A 19213-nucleotide genomic window follows, 5' to 3' on the forward strand; every position below is an offset into this window, starting at 1 on the left:
ATTCAAGGTGAATTAGAAACTTAAGTCTACACTAAGACCAAACCAATATTGAGTGATTTATTAATCTGCACAAATGTAAACTGGAATCTACAATTGAATGTCATCAGTGAGCTGTGGAAGCACTCACTATTTCTTTCACGGAAACAGCACAGGCTCAATCTACTGAGCTTCGTGCTGCGGAGTAACCAAGGCAAGCTGAGCTTCAAATGGAAGTTGAGAATGTTAAAAATTTAAATAAGGTTTGGAAATATCTGGCTACCTATTTTTTAAAAAAATATAGAATTGAAATCCCAGCTGAGGAAGGGTCACTCAACCCAAAAAATTGGCTCTGATTTCTCTCCACAGATGCTCAGACCTTCTGAGCTGTCCCAGCAATTTCTGTTTTCATTTCTGATTTACAGCATCCACAGTTTTTGTTTGTTTTTAAATTGCATTACTCACTTGAGGTGGAGTAACTGTGTTCGAATACAAACATGCTACATTTAGTTGTGACCATACTAGCCCACAGAAAGCATGTTTAAGGTGATGGCTTTCTGTGTACAGAAATATGCTTGATTTTGTTTCAAAAAGCTCTTATTCTTAATTTTTATGCCTTTATATTCATAAGAGTCATTAGCGATATACAACATGGAAACAAACCCTTCTGTCCAACTCGTCCACGCCGACCAGATATCCTAAACTGATCTAGTCCCACTTGTCAGCATTTGACCCATATCCCTCTTAAACCCTTCCTATTCATGTACCCATCCAGATACCTTTTAAATGGAATTGTACCAGCCTCCACTGCTTTCTCTGGCAGTTCATTCCATACACTCTCCACCCTCTGTGGGGAAAAAGTGGCCCCTTAAGTCCCTTTCAAATCTTTCCCCTCTCACCTTAAACCTGTGCCTTCTATGTTTTGACTCGCCTATCCTGGGCAAAAGACCTTTATTATTCACCCTATGCATACCCCTCACGATTTTATAAACCTCTATAAGGTCACCCCTCAACCTACGATGCTCCAGGGAAAATAGCCCCAGCTTATTCAGCCTCTCCCTATAGCTCAAACCCTCCAACCCTGGCAACATCCTTGTAAATCTTTTCTGAACCCTTTCAAATTTCACAACGTTCTTCCTATAGCCCTTTTATTCTTTGACAAGATGTGGGAATCAGTAACCAGGTCAGAATTTATTGACCTTTCCTAATTTTCCTCTGAAGTGAATAGCTTGCAACGCCATAGTTAAGAGTCTTCCACATTGCTGTGGGTCTGCAGTCTCATGTAGACCAGACCAGGTAAGGATGGCATGTTTTCCTTCCCCGTTAAAGGACATTAGGGAATTGGAAGGGTTTTTCAATAATTGATGATATTTTCATGGTCACAATTAAAGTTATAGGGATCTACAACACAGATAAAAGCCTTTTGGCCCATCAAATCTGTGCATGCTGTAAACAACCACCTAACTAATTACTGAGACTAACTTTATATTCTAGATTTTATTATTTAGATTTAAACTCTACCAGCTGTTGTGTTGGGAGTTGAACGTCAATCCCCACAGCATCAACCTGAACCTTTGGATTACTAGGCTTTGTTAACATTTCCACTATGCCATTATGTCCACCCAGGGCTAGTTTCCTTCTGGGTCATGGCTTTAAGCTTGGAGTGAGTGGTGATGTTTATATTGATGAATTCTTCTGATTCTGGTTCTGTTTCTGTGTGAGTCTATATTTCCCACATACCAACACCATACAGATAGTATTCTTACTAAGTGACTGCATTACCGACGGAAGGAGTTAAGGAGATTTGAAAATGGAAAAGTAGCCCTTGAAAAATCTCAAGAGGAGTCCTCTGAGAAAACGATTCTCAGCCCTGCATCTAAGAAAATGACAAGAGCACAGCAGGAAAAAAATCGGCCACAGGTCAAGTACCTGAAGGATTATCAAAATTAGATAGCCGTCCTATTGCCAATATAGCTGTAACAAAGAAAATGCCTATGTTAATGCTGAACTTTCAGACCTGAGTGTTACATGGGAGGTTTCCGTCAATCTCAGTAGTGATATTTGTGTCCAAGAGGGTCTCACTTCTGTGAGTCATTAAGCTCATTCTGTTATTGATGAAGGTGAAATCCAACTTTCTAATATTCTTCCCAAAATATCATTGTCTGCAGAGGAGTAGCCTGAAGCTGAAGTGAGTGTTTATGGTAGTACCACTGTTGCCAAAGAAGAAATTCTGACCCACGAAGTAGTACTGAAATCATAATTTCTTCATCTTCACAGTGGTCTTCAGAATGTTCATCAATCTTCTTTCTATCTACCAAATTCATTCCTGTATGAGGTGTTTAATAATTCTCCTGTATAACATATTCATATGTTTTAATCTTTCCCCAGTATGCAAAGGAAATAGATGTCAATGCGAATTTTAGTTTAGTCTTTCTCCGTTATTGCAGCTTTTACATTCGGGTGTCACAGCATAGATACCAGTTTATGTGGACAGATAGCTTTCCACTTCAATTTATTTGTCTTCCAAGGACAAGTTGGATAAACATTCAGTCCTCCACCACTGATGCTCAGTAGCAGCAGTGTGTACTATTTACAAGATGCATGGCAGAAATTCGCCAAAGATCCTTAGACAGCACCTTCCAAAACCACATCAGTGCCATTTAGAAGGTCAAGGGCAGCAGATAAGTGCGAACACCACAACTGGTAAGATCCCGTCCAAGCCACTCACCATCCTGACTTGGAAGCCTATCACTATTCCTTCGCTATCGCTGGGTCAGAATCCTGGAATTCCTTCCGTAATGGCATTGTAAGTCTACCTATAACACATGGACTACAGTAGTTCAAGAAGGCCACCTTCCTATGGGGGCAACTAAGGATGGGCAATAAATGCCAGACCAGTGAATAACACCCACATCCCATGAGTGAAGGAAAAAAAATCATGCTACTATTACAGGTGAGGAGGGGGATCTTCAATCTTTTTTTTAACTCCTCTTGGTTGGTTGCAACAAATACTTTTATTAAACTTTTTAGAATCTAACTATCGCACTTCAGTTAAACTAGGTTATCAAACATGAAGGAGAGCCATCTTTAAGGTTTTCTTGAGTGAAAGGGAGTGGACCTTTATTACTGATTAAAGCTGAGGAAGATATATTAAAAACAATAGCAAACACAGAAACACGGGTAATATGGTGAAGCTTTTAAAAGAAAGGAGATGGGGGGGAGGTGTGTTGAATACAGAATGGATAATAACAGCAAATACAGTGAATGAAAGGACCTGAGTGTCACTGTTTCGCTATTGTTTTTGTTTCCTCTGTAATGGTGAAGCTGCAGACTGCCTGGAGTTCAGAGTGAATGGTTATTGTTGTTCCATGGTTTTAAGCAGGCAGTTTCTGAGCTTGAGGGATATTGACAGTGAGAAAATGAAAGAAGAATTTTCATTATCCTTGTTGTTATTAATCTATGTTGCTTTCTGTCTTCTTTGCTGCTCACAGACTGCTGTTGATATACTGTTTCTGTGCGGATTCTGGTGTTTGTGGCATTATTTCATTTAAAACTGGATGGTTATAGGCAACATTTCATCTCCCAATATGTGACAATATGATTCAATTGTGAGTAAAACAAAGCATGCGAATTTCTTGACACCTCATGGAGTTTCAGTGCCTCTTGGTAAAGATAACAATTCTGATGCAGCCAGTACTGTATATTCTATGTGGGTTGCCTGGGCTTGTCAGGACACAGCAGGCATTTTAAGTCAGTCTCTTTTTTAAAACCATTTTTAGTTCATGAAAATTTCAGAAATTCAAATCATAACGAAAGTTGAATGTTTATAGTCACTACATTGTATCAATATGTCATACACTTTTAAAACAATTTTTGTTCATGTAATGTGGCCATCACTGGGGAGGTGAATATTTATTTCCCATCCCTAATTGCCCTGGAGAAGGTGGTGTTAGCTGTGTTATGACGCACTTAGAGAAAGTGTGTAGATTCTCAAGCCTCACTACTCTCTGGGTCACCACAAAAGTTAATGATTTAATCACCTGATTTATCTGTCTGATGGAACCAAGTTAACAGAAAGCACTGACCAGGTTCCCATACTTGGCAAGAATTATTATTGTAAATGAGTAAATTCTAATCACAAGTACAAGGCTATGAATTATCAACATATATCACTTGCAGCTAAACTTTAAACGCTTTTTAAAACCACACAGACGCGCAGACAAACAGACACACACACATTTGGTTTTATGGAGGAGGGGAAAACATCCTTCAAACCATAGCTCAAGAGACCTAGTCCACCGGATTCGCTGAGATGATCCTTCTGGATCATTTTGAAGACTCCAACCAGTAATCAGTAGGAGGAAATAACTAGCTTTCCTCAGATTTTAGGTATTTTTACTGCAGAAACAGACACACAAATTCTGTCCTTCCTGCAGTCCAAAGGCTTTCCCACTGTATTGTTTACACCCACAAGCAGCTCAGAGAACTTTTCGGGTGGATGACCTTTGGCATTTACAACTGGTTTGTGCAATAGTGACCAATCAGCTTCCTACTTCCAGCCAAATTCCAAATACTATGCACTTTCTTGATGCTGGGCCGTGTACAAATAGCTTCCCCACTGCTTGGACGAAGCAGCAGTGTAAACACCAGCAGTAACTTGTTTTCAAAACTGTGTCAATTCCTTCCAGATCCCTTGATTTTAAAATAGTCCTTTTTACATACCAGTCCATGATCAAAAATACATAAAAGAAAATGATACCAACTTTACAGCTACCTGCAATCCTTCAAGAAATCCAAGAACACAGTTGGAAGCTGGTGCCATTGCTGAAAGCTACATGGACAGGTGTGAAAGTAGAAGTGGGATTTAACTGTACATAGTTTGTGAAGTTGTGGCAAGAGAGAATTACGAGGAGCTACATCAGTGAGGTTGGATCACATGGAACTGGGACCTGACGGTACAATGCTCTAGAGAAGCTCTTCTCTATCATGATTCTGGATATAGTTTGAGGAGTGTTACTAGTTTGCACTATCACTGGTATCCAGGCCTTATCTATCCCAAGCTCCTAGGAGATGCAAATGATATTTATGCACAGAAGACTTGTGAAGTATTTAATGGGACTGATATTTGGAACAAAAAACAAAAATCTGTAAACCAACTGACCCGTGCAAACAGTATTGGTACTGATTTTAGATAGTGTGGGGCATCCACAAAATGCTATACACAATTTACAACTTTGAATTTTTTGCAGTCTGGGAAAAGAAGGCACATTTTGTCAAAGCTTTTCATTTCACACTCATCAGGACAACTCACAAGAAATACTAAAAAAAAGGGAAAGCAACTTTTATACTAAATTAGTGCAGATGTTTGTTTTCACTTTATTTATATTCTCACACAATGTCCTGACGAGTGCAAGACAAAAGCTTTAACAGAAGTTGCCTCTTTTCAGCAATACTCAACATCTATATTACCAACTATCCATTCTGGAAACTTCTTAAAAACAACTGAAATCTTTTGTGATGATGAAATAACAGAATGAGTTTTGGGTCTTTTCTTGACATTAAGACACTTCATTGATATGTAATGGACAATGAAGAAGGTTTTCTCGGAGTATGTCAGGATCTTTACCAGATGGGCCGAGGAGTGGCAGATGGAGTTTAATTTGGATAAATATGAGGTGTTGCATTTTGGTAAAGCAAACCAGGGCAGGGCTTACACACTTAAATGATTGGGTCCTGGGGAGTGTTGCCAAACAAAGAGACCTTGGGGTGCAGGATCATAGTTCATTGAAAGTGAAGTCACAGATAGACAGGGTGGTGATGTCTGCAGTCGAGCAAACTGAGCTCTACATTTGGCTCTTCAGTACTGGACCATAGATTTCTTGACAAAAGACCAAATGGAGCTGAAAGTGAGGAAATCTCACACCAATGCATTAGGGAGCATTCTTTTACATATTTATTAACATCATCAAGGAAGAGTTGAGGAAATTTTACTCTGCATCTTGACTATCCTCTCCTGACTTACTAATGGCTCATCCTGATAGGAGATTCTAGAAATGTGAAAATACTGTGTTCCTCTTCATTAGCATTAGTGGCATCAATGAATGTGAAACCTTTAATGTTCAAAAAAGAGAGTTTGCACATATGAAACAATAAATTATAGCCAGCTGTGTGTGTGAATACTTGTGAAAGAGCTGCTGCAACTCAGTAACATGTGGAAAATCTGCACCAAAGCAATATGTTTGATTTTATTTGTTAATTGCAGGATAACTGAGAATCCTTTCTTTAATTCTTCCATGGAATGTGAGTATTACTGGCATTTATTGCACATTTTTAATTGTCCTTGGGAAGATGCTGGTGAACAGCCTTCTTGACCCACTGAAGTTCATATATGTAGCAATAGTTCCATATCAAAATGGCATGTGGTTTGGAGTGAAATGTAAAGATGGTAATGTTCCCATGCATCTGATATTCTGGACATTCTGTGCGGTAGAGATGTCTTGTTTGGAATGTGCTGTGAAGGACAGTTTGGTGAGTGTTGCAATGCTTCTTGTAGATGATGCGCACTGCTGCCTCTGTGCAAACGTAGTGAAGGGAATGGATGTTTAAGGTGCTGATTAAATCAGCTGCTATGCGCTGGATGGTGTCAAGTTTCTTGAATACTGTTGGAGACTTATTAGTCCAGGTAAAAGAAGATCATTCCATCGCACTACTGACTTGTGGTTTGATGGTGTCATGTTAAAGGAAGTCAGGAGGTGAGTTATTTGCCATAGAATTCCCAGCTTCTGTTCTTCTCTTGAAGCCACAATATTAAATGTCGGGTTTAGGTAAGTTTCTAATCTATTGTAACCAATGGTTGATGATTAGGAATTCAGTAATTGTAAAACTATAAATATCAAGAGAAGAGGGTTACATTTTCTGTTTTTAGAGATAGTCATTGCCTGACACTTGGCATGAATATTACTTGCCGCTTCTCAACCCAAGTCTGAATGTTATCCAAGTCTTGCTATGTCTGAGCATAGACTGCTTCACAGTCTGGAGAGTTGCAAATGGTACATAGTATTTTGCAATCATCAGCAAATACCTTTCGATTATATAATGAACAGTACGGTCACTGAAGCTGCTAAATTTAGTTGAGCCTAAGACACAATTCCAAGGAGCTTCTGCATTGATGTGCTGGTACTAAGCTGATTAGTCTCCGATAACCACAACATCATGCTCAGTGTTTAAAATGACTCCAACGAATGGAGAGTTTTCCACTAATTCCTACATTATCATTAGTCCCCATTGCATATCCTCCAATAATCACTAAATCATTTTTCATATTGTAGCTTGAATGCTTGATATGTCTAATGAAATGTTATAAATATAATGTAAATGCTTTAAACTGTGGGATGGTGATATGGATACTATTTCACATTAAGAATACATTTCTCATTGTACATATATTTTCAAATGTTCCTTTTATTCAATGAAAGAGGACAGAATGGTAGGAACAGTGTTTAATAATCTCCGTCCAACATTGACTCTTTAATTCATACCTGCTATTGAAATGTTGGTTCAATATTTTCTGGCAGACAGATGCAGCCCTGATGTACGATGCAGTGTACGTCGTATCTCTAGCTTTTCGGAAGGCATTTCAAATGACAGTCAGCTCTTTACAGTGTCATAGGCACAAGCCCTGGCGCTTTGGATCCAGGTTCATGAACCTCATCAAAGAGGCAAGTAAACTGTTTATCTTCAGTGATTTATTTTTCTCAGTGGAGATTTATTTCCCACCTCAATGCATTTGTTTGAACAGTTGGAGGATCAGTAAGAGTGGGACAGCTTCAGGTTTCACACCAGTGAATCTAGTAATACTTGCACAGGAAAAAAAAGCACATCTCCAGCTTATTAACTTACCCCTCTATTTGAAACAAAGTACTAATGAATGGCTACTGTTGTGGTTTGGCAACATGCCAGAGTACCACTGGTTATGCATCGCTGTCAGTTTTAATTTCCACTGACTTTCGCTTGTCTCTTAAGCAAACCTGTCTTGGAAAAGCATACAAATGAATAAATACATTCCAATGTAAATAAGGAGAGATTTTAACGAATGAGTAAGTTTTGTATATTGATAAGTAAATAATACCAATATTGCAATGGGTTTTCCTCTTCATTGCATTTGAGGTGTAGGAAAGAAGAGGCAAGGTTTGAGAGGTTTTGGATTAGGTCTACCACATCGCTACACTATCCAACGACTTTTATGAGTAAAACTTCTCTGTCCAGGAAGGATTGCACAAAACGTGTTGGAAATTTAATTCGATGCCTTTTTGTCTTTTCCCCTGAGGGCACCCAAATGCAATCTTTCAAATAAAGGTTGGCTGTGAGAACTCCACTATTCCTTACGTAGACTTGGGATCTGAAGGATTGTCAAAGTCAGTTCCCTTTGTCTAGCAGCACTATCCTCCAGGCTCAGAACCTTCTGGTAGTTCTAGAAACTGGTAGAAGGCTCCGATGAGAAGCCAAGAGAATAGCTGTAGACCTCTCAGGCCTGTAGCTCTGTTCCTGCATCTGCCCCATCTCCACCCCAATTCCAACACACGGCCCATAGGCTACCAAATTCTGGGTGATTCAGTGTATTTTGCTCCAAGCTAACTGAGACCTAGTGGAGATATTGACTTCTGTGAGTCATTTGATAAAATTGTTCAGCTAATTTACTGTATTACAGCAATAGGTGAACTAACAGAGAATCCCAGGTATCCAGGAAGAATCATAATAGGAGATCTGATGCAATTTTGTAAAAATATATTTTCAAATATAGCTCGGGTGTAGTGTTATAGACTACAGAATACCTTAGATTATACACTTGCAATTTACCAAATATTTGGCACTATGTTCTGTTGTAATTATTTAGAGATTACAGCATTTATAAAAAACATTTTCGGCAACAAATTGCTGGATTTAATCTGGACTTGATGTCTCATTGTGTTTTGTTTTTATTTTTCTTTGGCTAAGTTTACAATTGATTCTCGACTGGTAGTATTGCAAAATCTGAAGGAAAAATTTTCATGCTAAAAATGTAACAAGTTATTCAGTATGTATCCCACATTAAAGAGTAATTTGTTTTTCAGCAATGGCCTAAATTATTTGAGTTGTTGGTGGTGCTGTGGACATTTCGTGCTGAGCTTTTATGTGACTGGCATTCAAACCTTGAGCGCAAGTTATTATCACAGGGAATGTATTCTGTTCAATTCTCTACCTAATTTTGAGCTGAAGGGGTTGATGCCTATTAAAGTAAGGTACATGGGTGCCAATGCAATCTATTTCCAACACATTTATTTCTATACCATTTGAGATGGAAGCAGCCCAAGCGCTTTCTTATGGCAAAAAAGGTTAATAAGAATGAAAAACCCATCATGCAAACATACATTCCAGAATAAAGAGAATGATGATAATGTCTGCATAGAACATTCCAAGTAATTTCTTTTATGATTTTTTTTGTCTCAGCTAAATATTGATGTCTGAATATTGAGCCAGGTGCAAATTGAATGAGCTGACCCCAAGGCTCTAGTTACGAATTTGCACTTACATTCATCATGCTCATAGCTCAGACATTGATGCTAAGTTTCAAAATGTATCCCTCTGTACCATTACAGTGTAAGCTGATACTTATTTGGGGACTTATAATTTGTACAAACAATGCATATGAATGATTGTTTATCCCCGTTCTTCAATATGGTGACAAACAAAGTGAAATTGAATGTACTTTTGTAATATTGCCCCTTAGACACAGTGGGATGGCCTGACAGGACGTATTACCTTCAATAAAACTGATGGTCTACGGAAAGATTTCAATTTGGACATTATAAGTCTGAAGGAGGAAGGCCTTGAACAGGTAAATGCAGTGTTTCCCTTAGTAATGCAAGGATTTTTATTTGTTTGGTAGTAACACTAGGTGCGTTAAAAACATTGTGATCAATACCATATGCTTAATAACCTTGAAGCAATTCTTACTTTTCTATTTGAATGTCTTTGTCTAGGGAGGATTGTGATGTAAGAAACCAAAGTCCTTTTTTTAATCATTCACCATGTATATGTGTGTGCATGGGTTAGTTTGATTTGATTTAATAACACTCCCATTTCTCAGACAGCATATTGTGAGTTCAAGGTTCAATTTATTTCTTGTGTACATTATCTAGAGTGACACTATCTGGCAAACAGAGAGAAGACTACATTTTCAAAGGTGTCCATCAGATAAACATGCTTGTCTCTTCCAGCAGTTCAGGTGGATGCTAATATGCACTGAAAGCAGTCAAACCACAGTGTTCCCTCAATGTCCGGGCCAATATGAACTCATGATACGCGTCACCTAAAAAAATTGCTTGATCATTCTTGTGGATTCATACTGTATATAAAGTCCCCACTGCATTTATGTTTCATGTCCAGTGAAATACATGTAACTAAATAACTGCAAATCTTCCTGTTTATAGATTGCATTCTATGTTCAAAGTAGCCCTATTTAATCACTGTCCCTGTGACATAAATGAAGTATTCTTGTTTATGATAGTATTTTTTTCAATGGTACATGTGGCTAAAGTTCAGGATTGCTAATTTACCAATCCGCAACCATAATAATCTGGTAAGCTGAAAAGTCTAATATTTCCTGTAGAACAATGAAAGTTTACAGTGCTAATAACTGTGAAATACAATTTTTTAGTTTATATTCAAACTATAGGAGTACCCCTGATTTGCTTTCAGAATTTTCTGTTTTATATCTATCAGCAGTTCTGGTAGTATCTTTGGAGTTAACATTTAACATTGTATGATATTTTATCAGAAATTCTAAGGATTCTTGCTATCTCAGATAGTTGCTTGGTTAAGCATTCTTCTGGCATCAAAATTTGCTAAGCATTTGCCTGACCAGCAAACATTAAAGTAATCACCTTCGTGTGGCTTTTTTTTTTCAAGTAACATCTCTGGCTGTCATCTTTATCCAAGTTGAAAGTTTGTGGGAGAAGTGGTGATAGGGCAGACTGTCCTGTAGCCAGGAGCTTCTATTTGTGGATTTGTATTTATTAACATGCAATAACAGTCTGAGTCCATCAAAGGATCAAGGTTAGAGGGTACACAGTAACAAATAGCCAAAAGTAAGTGGAATTTATGTAACTGTTTTTGCAGGTCTGTGCACAATATTTCAAATGAAGTACTATTCACAACCTTGACACTGTGTTTGACCTGGAGGGAAACTTATGGCCCCTGTGTTCTCCATCATCAAGACTATCTCTGGAATTGAGGTCATCCCTGTTCCTGCTTTGAACACATCTGCTACTGAGAGCATCAACCAATGCTTGTTACCTCTGGACTTGACAATTGCAATGCTTTCTTGGTAGTCTCCTGTGTTTCATCCTCCATACCCTCCTGTTCCCTTACTGCTGCTTGTTTCCTAACATGCATTGAGCACTCTTGTGTTGATTGACCTATACTAGCTCCTGGTCAAATAATCCCTTGACCTCAGTGGTTGTGGTTACCATCATTACTGCTCTGATTCTAGCCATAACTACAGAATTTGACACAAAAATAGATTAGTGGGGGGGATCTTAAAGTTGTGCTGCCCACCAATCTGCTGCAGGCTGGGCTGTGAACCTCCCAAGGGCAGTCAGAATTTATTAGTTGAATGAGAACCTCTTCCATTCCACTCTCCTATCTTAAGCCTTATTCAACGTAGTGTAACTGGGTTTTTAACATCTACCTGAGTAATAACTTTTACAAAACTGCCAATTCCATCCAGAATTTTGTTTATGGAATTTTGTTAAATGTTCCCATAATGATTAGCTACTAAATTTTATATGCTAGACTGAGGGGGGAAATAATTTATATTAAAATTTGCTTTATTTTCAGCCTTTATAATTTTATTTTGTTTTATTTTATTATGTGCATGTCCCAGTTCTTAGTTTGATTTCTGTAAAATCTTCATAAATTGACTTGATTATGAATGGTTTTCATTTCCAGGTTGGCTGAATCTGAGAATTCTTTAATATGATTGGCTACTTAGACAACTGATGGCATCATTGCACCTTGACATGCGGAAGTCCAATTTAATAATTCTACACCAATTGCACATTGAGAAATTTAATGTTCCCAAAAAAAGTTTGCTTGGCTTCTCAGCTGCACATTCTTCAATGTCAAGATCACCACTGAGCACAAAATGTACCTATCCTTACTGACCAGTGTAAGAACACCTTTGACATTCACAGAACACATTGAAAAGTAATAAATTGGCACAACAATTGGCCATCATTTCTTTGATTTCTCCTTTCTGTTCTAAAACAATTGTAAAATAATTTCGCTTTAACAAGCTCCTTTATTTCTTACAAGCCTTCTCGTGGCACTCGTTATCCCTACAGTAAAGTATGGCAGAAGGTTTGTTTGGATTTCTGTTTGTGTAATTTGTATAATTTTTTTGTGTTTAGTTTAGTTCTAGTGTTTTGCATTTAGTGAAATGTTTTGTTTCCAAATTTTGAAATAAGCTCTTCTGCAGTGTACACTATTTAATCATGGCTCAGAGAGATACAGCAATTCCCAGGTTATCCTGAATGATGGAATATGTCATTCCACTTTAAAAATAATTCACTGAGAAATGTTTGTCAAGCCTACTTCTATTATTTTGTTCTGGCTGCCCGCTTTATCTCCAAAGTGTTTCACCACTTTTTCGTCTTTATGCCAACAAAGTTTTTAGAAAGAACAGCAGCAATCAGTTCTCTACGCCCATCTTTGAATACACATTTACAGATCTCTACCTTGCTGCACAAAAGCAATGTTATATAACTGCAGCTTTCCTTTGGAAGAATTCTGAAAAATCAACTGCCACTGAAGTAATTGATGCAATGTGAGAGTAACACACAAAAGAAGGATATTTAGCTATGTTGCCCACCTATCCATCAATTATTGGCTTTCCAATATGTAAAAGTTTTTTTATTCATTGATCAGCATATTTTATTGATTCCGACTTGAGCATCTCACAGGAATTAATCAGCTGTGCAGCATCAGAATATCAGATGCAATTATTGTGATCTATGTTAACCAGCAAGGAGGAGGTGCCAACTTTACACCTTTTATTATTTCCTGTAAACTTGTACTGAAGCCTAAATAGATAAAAGCTGGTGAGAATCGCTTTGTGAAAAGTGGGTTTGGGTCTTAATTCATCCATTTATATACTGTCATGTGTTGAAGTGAAAAATATCTTGTGAAATTCAGTACTGAGTTTTATTTGAAGATTATTTGATATCCTGGTTGTAGATTGGAATCTGGAATTCAAACACAGGACTTAACATGACCGACAGCCTGAAAGACAAGTCCACCAATATCACTGACTCTTTGGCTAATCGGACTCTTTTAGTCACCACTATTTTGGTAAGTTTGTTGATTTTCTTTTGAGCAAAATTGCCTTACATTATTGTACAGAAATTACAACAGTGCACACATACCAATTAAACAGTTTTAGTAAGAATTATTGTCAACTGCTGCCTATTGTAATTATGTTAAAAACTACCATCGTTTTTAGGAAGAATATAGCAATCCAGTATTAATGATATTGTTCTGAATATCTGTATTTTGGGTAAATAAAACTATAGCCTACAGACTGTGGATCAGAAACACTGAATATTAATCAGTAGCTACTACTTAAGCTAATTTGATTTAGAGATACAATATAAAATTGGTTGACCTGTTGGTTTCCTTTATTAGTAAGATTACAAACTTTAAAAATAACTTTAAGGGGTAATATATTGGAATAACCTGTGTTAATAAGTCTAATAGGTTTTAACCTCTGAAAATATTCTGAAAGAATTCATTGATTTGTTCTATTCTACAGGAAGATCCTTATGTAATGCACAAGAAATCTGACAAACCTCTGTACGGGAATGACCGTTTTGAAGGTTATTGCCTTGATTTATTGAAAGAATTGTCAAACATTCTGGGTTTCACTTATGAAGTTAGACTCGTGGCTGATGGAAAATACGGGGCACAGAATGAAAAGAGCGAATGGAATGGAATGGTTGGAGAACTCATTGACCATGTAAGTGATAAAAGCATAAGAACATATGAGAAAGGAGCAAAAGTAGATGAAATAGGCCCCTCAAATTGTTCTACCATTCAATAGGATTGTGGCTGATGTGACGATACTATAGCTTTAAGAGGTGTATTTTGTCCTTTTCTTTTTGTATGAAGGGATGTTGAGACAGAGATGTCAAGTGGCCTGTTTTGAATGTTGGAACAGTAGAAGCAACATGAATGGGTGGAGTTAGACTATTTTAGGATTTCAGTTTAACTTTCAATAGTTGTTGGGTTTTTGAAGCTGCTACACATCTCTCCCTGCTGCAGAAAAAAGCTTGAGTTTTCGCTCTCTCTGCCAGAATTTTCTCTTGACGGTCTTTCCTCCTGTACTGGAGAAATATTGTGTGTGCGATGATCTATTTTACTAAATTTGCCTCTCCAAAGAGTGTATTTATAGGATGTTACCATATCAGAACAATTGCTGTTTTGTAGTTACATAATCTATAATTCTATTGGAAAACTTAACAGAATAAAATTTGTACCAATTCTGTCTTCTTTTGTATTTTACCTGTAGAGTAACAATAAAGTGTGTTTTGCTTAAAGCTGAGTAATGTAACCAATCGAATTACATCTGGAACAGTTCACCTTAAACTTGTCTTTCAATAAGAGAATGTTAGGCTATCCCCTTTGATATATTTGAGGAGTGTTTAGTCTCGTCCATAACACTGATTTTCCATCTCCACTCCATTTTCTTGCCTGATTACAATATTCTTTGATTCCATGGGAGACCAAACATCTGCCTATCTCAACCTTAAGTATACTCAATGATGGAGTCTCTACAACACTTTACAGTAGAAAATTCCAAAGATTCACAACTGAGTGAAGAAATTTCTGGTTATCTAAATGTTCAACAGCTTGCGCTGAAACTATATCCCTTTGATATAGATTTTCCAGCCAGGGAACAAACTCTTCTGTCCACTCTGTCAAATCCCTTTAGATTTCTGTATATTTCAATGAGGTTATGTCTCATTATTCTAACTCCAGACAGCATAGACTGAGTTAGACTGCCTATCATAGAACAACCCTTTCATTCCAGAAACCAATCTAGTGAACCTTTGCTTGTTTTGCCTCAAAGGAAATTATATACTTCCTTAAACATAGAAAATGAAACCTGTGCACAGTTCTCCAGGTGTAGTCTCACCAAAGCTCAACACCACTGGAGCAAAACTTCCTTTTCTTCAACTCAGTTTCCTCTGCATCAAAAGCCATTTGGCTTCCTAATTGTTTTTTGTGCCCACATAATGACTTTTGTGGTCCCTAAACAGGTACATGCAAATTTCTCTGAAATCAGCATTTAGCAGTTTAATTTTGGAAAATAAAAAGTTTATTTTAATATTTACTAATGAGTTGAATAACCACGCACTTGCTCACAATATACTTCACCTGACACCTTTTTGCACGCACAATCTCTTTCAGCTTGTTTGAGTCATCTTCACGGTTTATCTAAATTTGAATCATTGCAAGCTTGGATATATTATTTTTATTAGTCTCTTCATCCAGGTTATTAATGTGGATGTTAGTAACTGAGGCTTGAGCACTAATTTTTGCAGCACTTGACAAATGACAGGCTACCAACTTGAAAATGCTTTGTTCATTCCGATTCAGTACTACTTGTTCATTAACTTATCCTCCAATCACTTTATACTTTACTCTGAACTCAATAAACCCTTATTTTGCATAATATTCTTTTATTAGGCATTTTATTGAATGTAGCTCAGAAATCCAAGCAAAATACTAGCTCTCCTGTATCCACCTAATAAGGTCCATCTCCAAAACTCTAATAAATTCGTCAAACACTTTTTTTTTCTTTTAAACCATGTTGACTTTGATTTATGTTATGATCTTCTAAATGAGTTGTTAAGACTTCATTTATAAATAGATTCCAGCATTTCCCTGACAACTGAAGTAAGGCTAGAGGAACACAGCAGGCCAAGCAGCATCAGAGGAGCAGGAAAGCTGACATTTCGAGTCGGGACCCTTCTTCAGAAAGGGTCTGAATAATGGTCTCAACCCGAAACGTCAGCTTTCCTGCTCCTCTGATGTTGCCTGGCCTGCTGTGTTCTTCCAGCTCCACGCTGTGTTATGTCAGACTACAGCATTGGCAGTTCATATTATCTCTGAAGTAAGGCTAATTGGCCAGTAATTCCGTTTTCTCTCTCTCACCTTTCCTGAGTAACAGTATTGTATTTCCTAACTTCCATTCTACTAGGATGATTATAGAACATAAGGAATTTCAAAAAATTTATAACCAGGGTATCCACTCTCTCTTCTGCTACTTATTTTATAGCCTTTGGATGTAGGCCATCTGGTCTTGGGGATTTATTGACTTTAGTCCCTAAAATTTCTTCAATACATTTTCTCTGTTGTATCTGTCACTTTATATTTCTCATACTCATTAGCCCCTTGCTTACCTTGTGTTTATGGCATGTAATTTATGACTTCTACAGCGAAGACAGACACAAAGTATTTATTTACTGTCTCTGTCATTTCCTCATTCCTCCTACCAAAAGACCATCTATTCTTCTTTTGTAAAAGCTCTTCTAATCTGATTTTTAATTTCACATTCCATGATTTAAATTTTTATCAACCTTGTGCTTGCCTTATAGTGGTTTATAATTAATTTTCAATTCTTAGGATTGCTACTTTGCTCTGGAATATTATAAATCTCTTCCTTTAATCTTCTATTCCTTTCCTCATTAGCCACAAATATATATTTCTTGATGTATTTTTGTTTATAATGGAATACAGTTTGTTGAATATATTCAAATTATGTTTTAAAATATTTTTTGGTTTACTTAGCATCACACCTTTTGGTTTAACCAACCTTGGGCCAGTTATCCTGTCATACCTATGAAATTAGCTTGGTTTAAGTTTGTCAGTGGGCCCCGAGTTTATCACTTGCAAACGTACTATGGAATTAAGTTGTTTTATCATCATTTTTCCCCAGAGGATTTCATACTGTGAGATTATTAATTAAATTTGCTTCAAAAATATTGTTATATCCAGTTGGCTACACATCACATTGGGTGGAATATTCTTGTGTCCTGAATAACATGGGGAATAGTAAGTCATTTGGGATAATATGGTTAAATCGTCAGTAATGAGATTCTCGATGTTGAGAGAGAAAGTCTGATTCTGCAACAGAGTTTTGAACAGCAAGATGAGAATCTCACCAGTAAGAGGCTAGAGGCCTTTTTGCATGCATTTATGTACCATTGGTACCTAACCTTGTCTCACTGATATGCATTTTGCTATACTATCACTTGTCAGAGAGGAATTAGATGGCAACAATTCTCACCATGAAAGGTAGTCAACTCCTCCTGGACCTTCATACCCTCCATGCTGACCTGTGCCTCTCTACCTGCCTCCAAGGTTCCTCCGATTCTATGTCAACCTTTTGCACTTCTTTGCCTGTTCACCCAGGAAATTTACTGCAAAGAGCCAATGAAGCCTATAGAACAGAACATAAAAACTAGGAGGAGGAAAAAGCAATTCAGCCCATCACACCTGTTATACCATTTAATACAATCATAGCTGATCTCATCTTGGCCTTGACTCCACTTAGTAACAATGGACTGTGTGGGAAAAGCTTTAAAATAATCATTAATTCATAACTTTCTATGAAAGAAACTGCTTTGATTCGAGCTTTGTAAATATGTCACTCATCAAGGCTGTTCAAGTACAAGTAGCAGAAACTATAAGCATTTGACACCTCTTTATATTGTGTAAATAAACATTGTTACATTGATAGATCATAGCAAAGGCCGCCAAACAAGCAATGTTTTTCATTTCAGTGCAGCTGTTTAAGCAAAATAATGGATTGTGGATTGTCACTGACTCTTCATTTCCAACTAATTGTAACTAACTGGTTGATGGTTTAATTTTTCTCCAAGATTCTACAATTCAAGAATTTTATCACTGTGCCACAGTTATTGTTTTCCAAACACCATTAAATTAAGAACAAATCTAATGAGCACTCTGAGGTAGTTGCCTAAGTACTACAGTCACAAATGTAAATTAAAAGTTTAATTAAATAAGACCAAAGCCACAAAAGGACTGCTCAAAACTTTGTCATCTAGCACTCTTGCCAGGTGTAATTTTCACACCCTGCATTGAATACACAGAAATCTCTTTTAGTCTGTTCTATTGTAAAGACGATGAAGTGAGAAAGCAGTTAGGCACTGGATAGTAAGTAAGATTTATGATGAGTTAAATTGGGCCACCTAGTGCTGTTTTTCTGAATCCAGTAACTCCCACAACTGGAGCCAGGAAATGTGACCATCCCAATCAAAGTGCTCTGCTGCCATATTGATTAGGGATGAACAGGATTTATAGTTTAATCTTAAGTCCACTTGCTCATGTCACACTTCAAAAATGGACACTACTGTTAACCTCAGTACATAAATTGCTAAATTACAGAAGAAATTAGGTAATGTCAGGTGCCCGTAAAGCTAATCTGTTTGTTTTTACTACATTTCAGAAACCAGAACAACTTGTGATATAAACATGATTATTATCTCCTGACGTCTGGTCTGGTAACTAGGTCTAATTTGTAAATTTCAGCAATCTTGCAGTACATAGAAGGTGCTGGGAAGCAGCGACTGAAGCAGCTCAACAGGACTACCAGCTTCACAATCAAATGCCATATTTTTAATAGCCTCTTATGTATACTTGTGAGCACAGAAGAAGGATAGATAGGAATAGTAAAGGTGCCATTTTACTTTGCTGCTTGTAAGTCAAACAGAGCATCAAAAACTTTATTTTAAAAACTACCTCACGTAAAAGTTTTTTTTTATTCTTTTAGAGTATAATTGAAAAGCAGCAATGGACATTTGATATGAAGAATGTTGTATCTGAGGACAGAAGTTTGTTTACTACTTTTTGTCTTATAGTGTGACCTTCCAGTCAGTCTTCTGGCCCAATTACAAATCACTAAAGTCCATTTATCCATTTCCAATAATTTGGTGCATGTAGATTTTAAGCATTGGTAGTTGAAATTCAAATAATAGTTATTCACTTGCAAGTGACCAAATGCTTTTACATAACTCTTAACAAATTGTTATCTTTTGCATTCAAATCTATTATTCAAAACAACATGCCTTGTGATTTCATTCAGCACCAAGATCAAATGAAGATCTTACTTAAT

General features: G+C 37.1%; 1 protein-coding gene across 1 annotated transcript in view; it reads left to right on the forward strand.

Annotated features, from left to right (window-relative positions):
• LOC109933409 (glutamate receptor ionotropic, kainate 1) overlaps positions 1-19213 on the forward strand; it is a 289847-nt gene that overhangs the window by 220051 nt on the left and 50583 nt on the right. The window contains exons 7-11 of the mRNA XM_048602822.1: positions 7551-7694; positions 9743-9850; positions 12331-12375; positions 13252-13365; positions 13826-14029. Coding sequence (XP_048458779.1) covers positions 7551-7694; positions 9743-9850; positions 12331-12375; positions 13252-13365; positions 13826-14029 — 615 coding nt within the window. The remainder of the gene's footprint in view (positions 1-7550; positions 7695-9742; positions 9851-12330; positions 12376-13251; positions 13366-13825; positions 14030-19213) is intronic.

This window comes from Rhincodon typus, chromosome 11, assembly GCF_021869965.1.
Source record: "Rhincodon typus isolate 14 chromosome 11, sRhiTyp1.1, whole genome shotgun sequence".
In the NCBI taxonomy this organism is placed as follows: Eukaryota; Metazoa; Chordata; class Chondrichthyes; order Orectolobiformes; family Rhincodontidae; genus Rhincodon; species Rhincodon typus.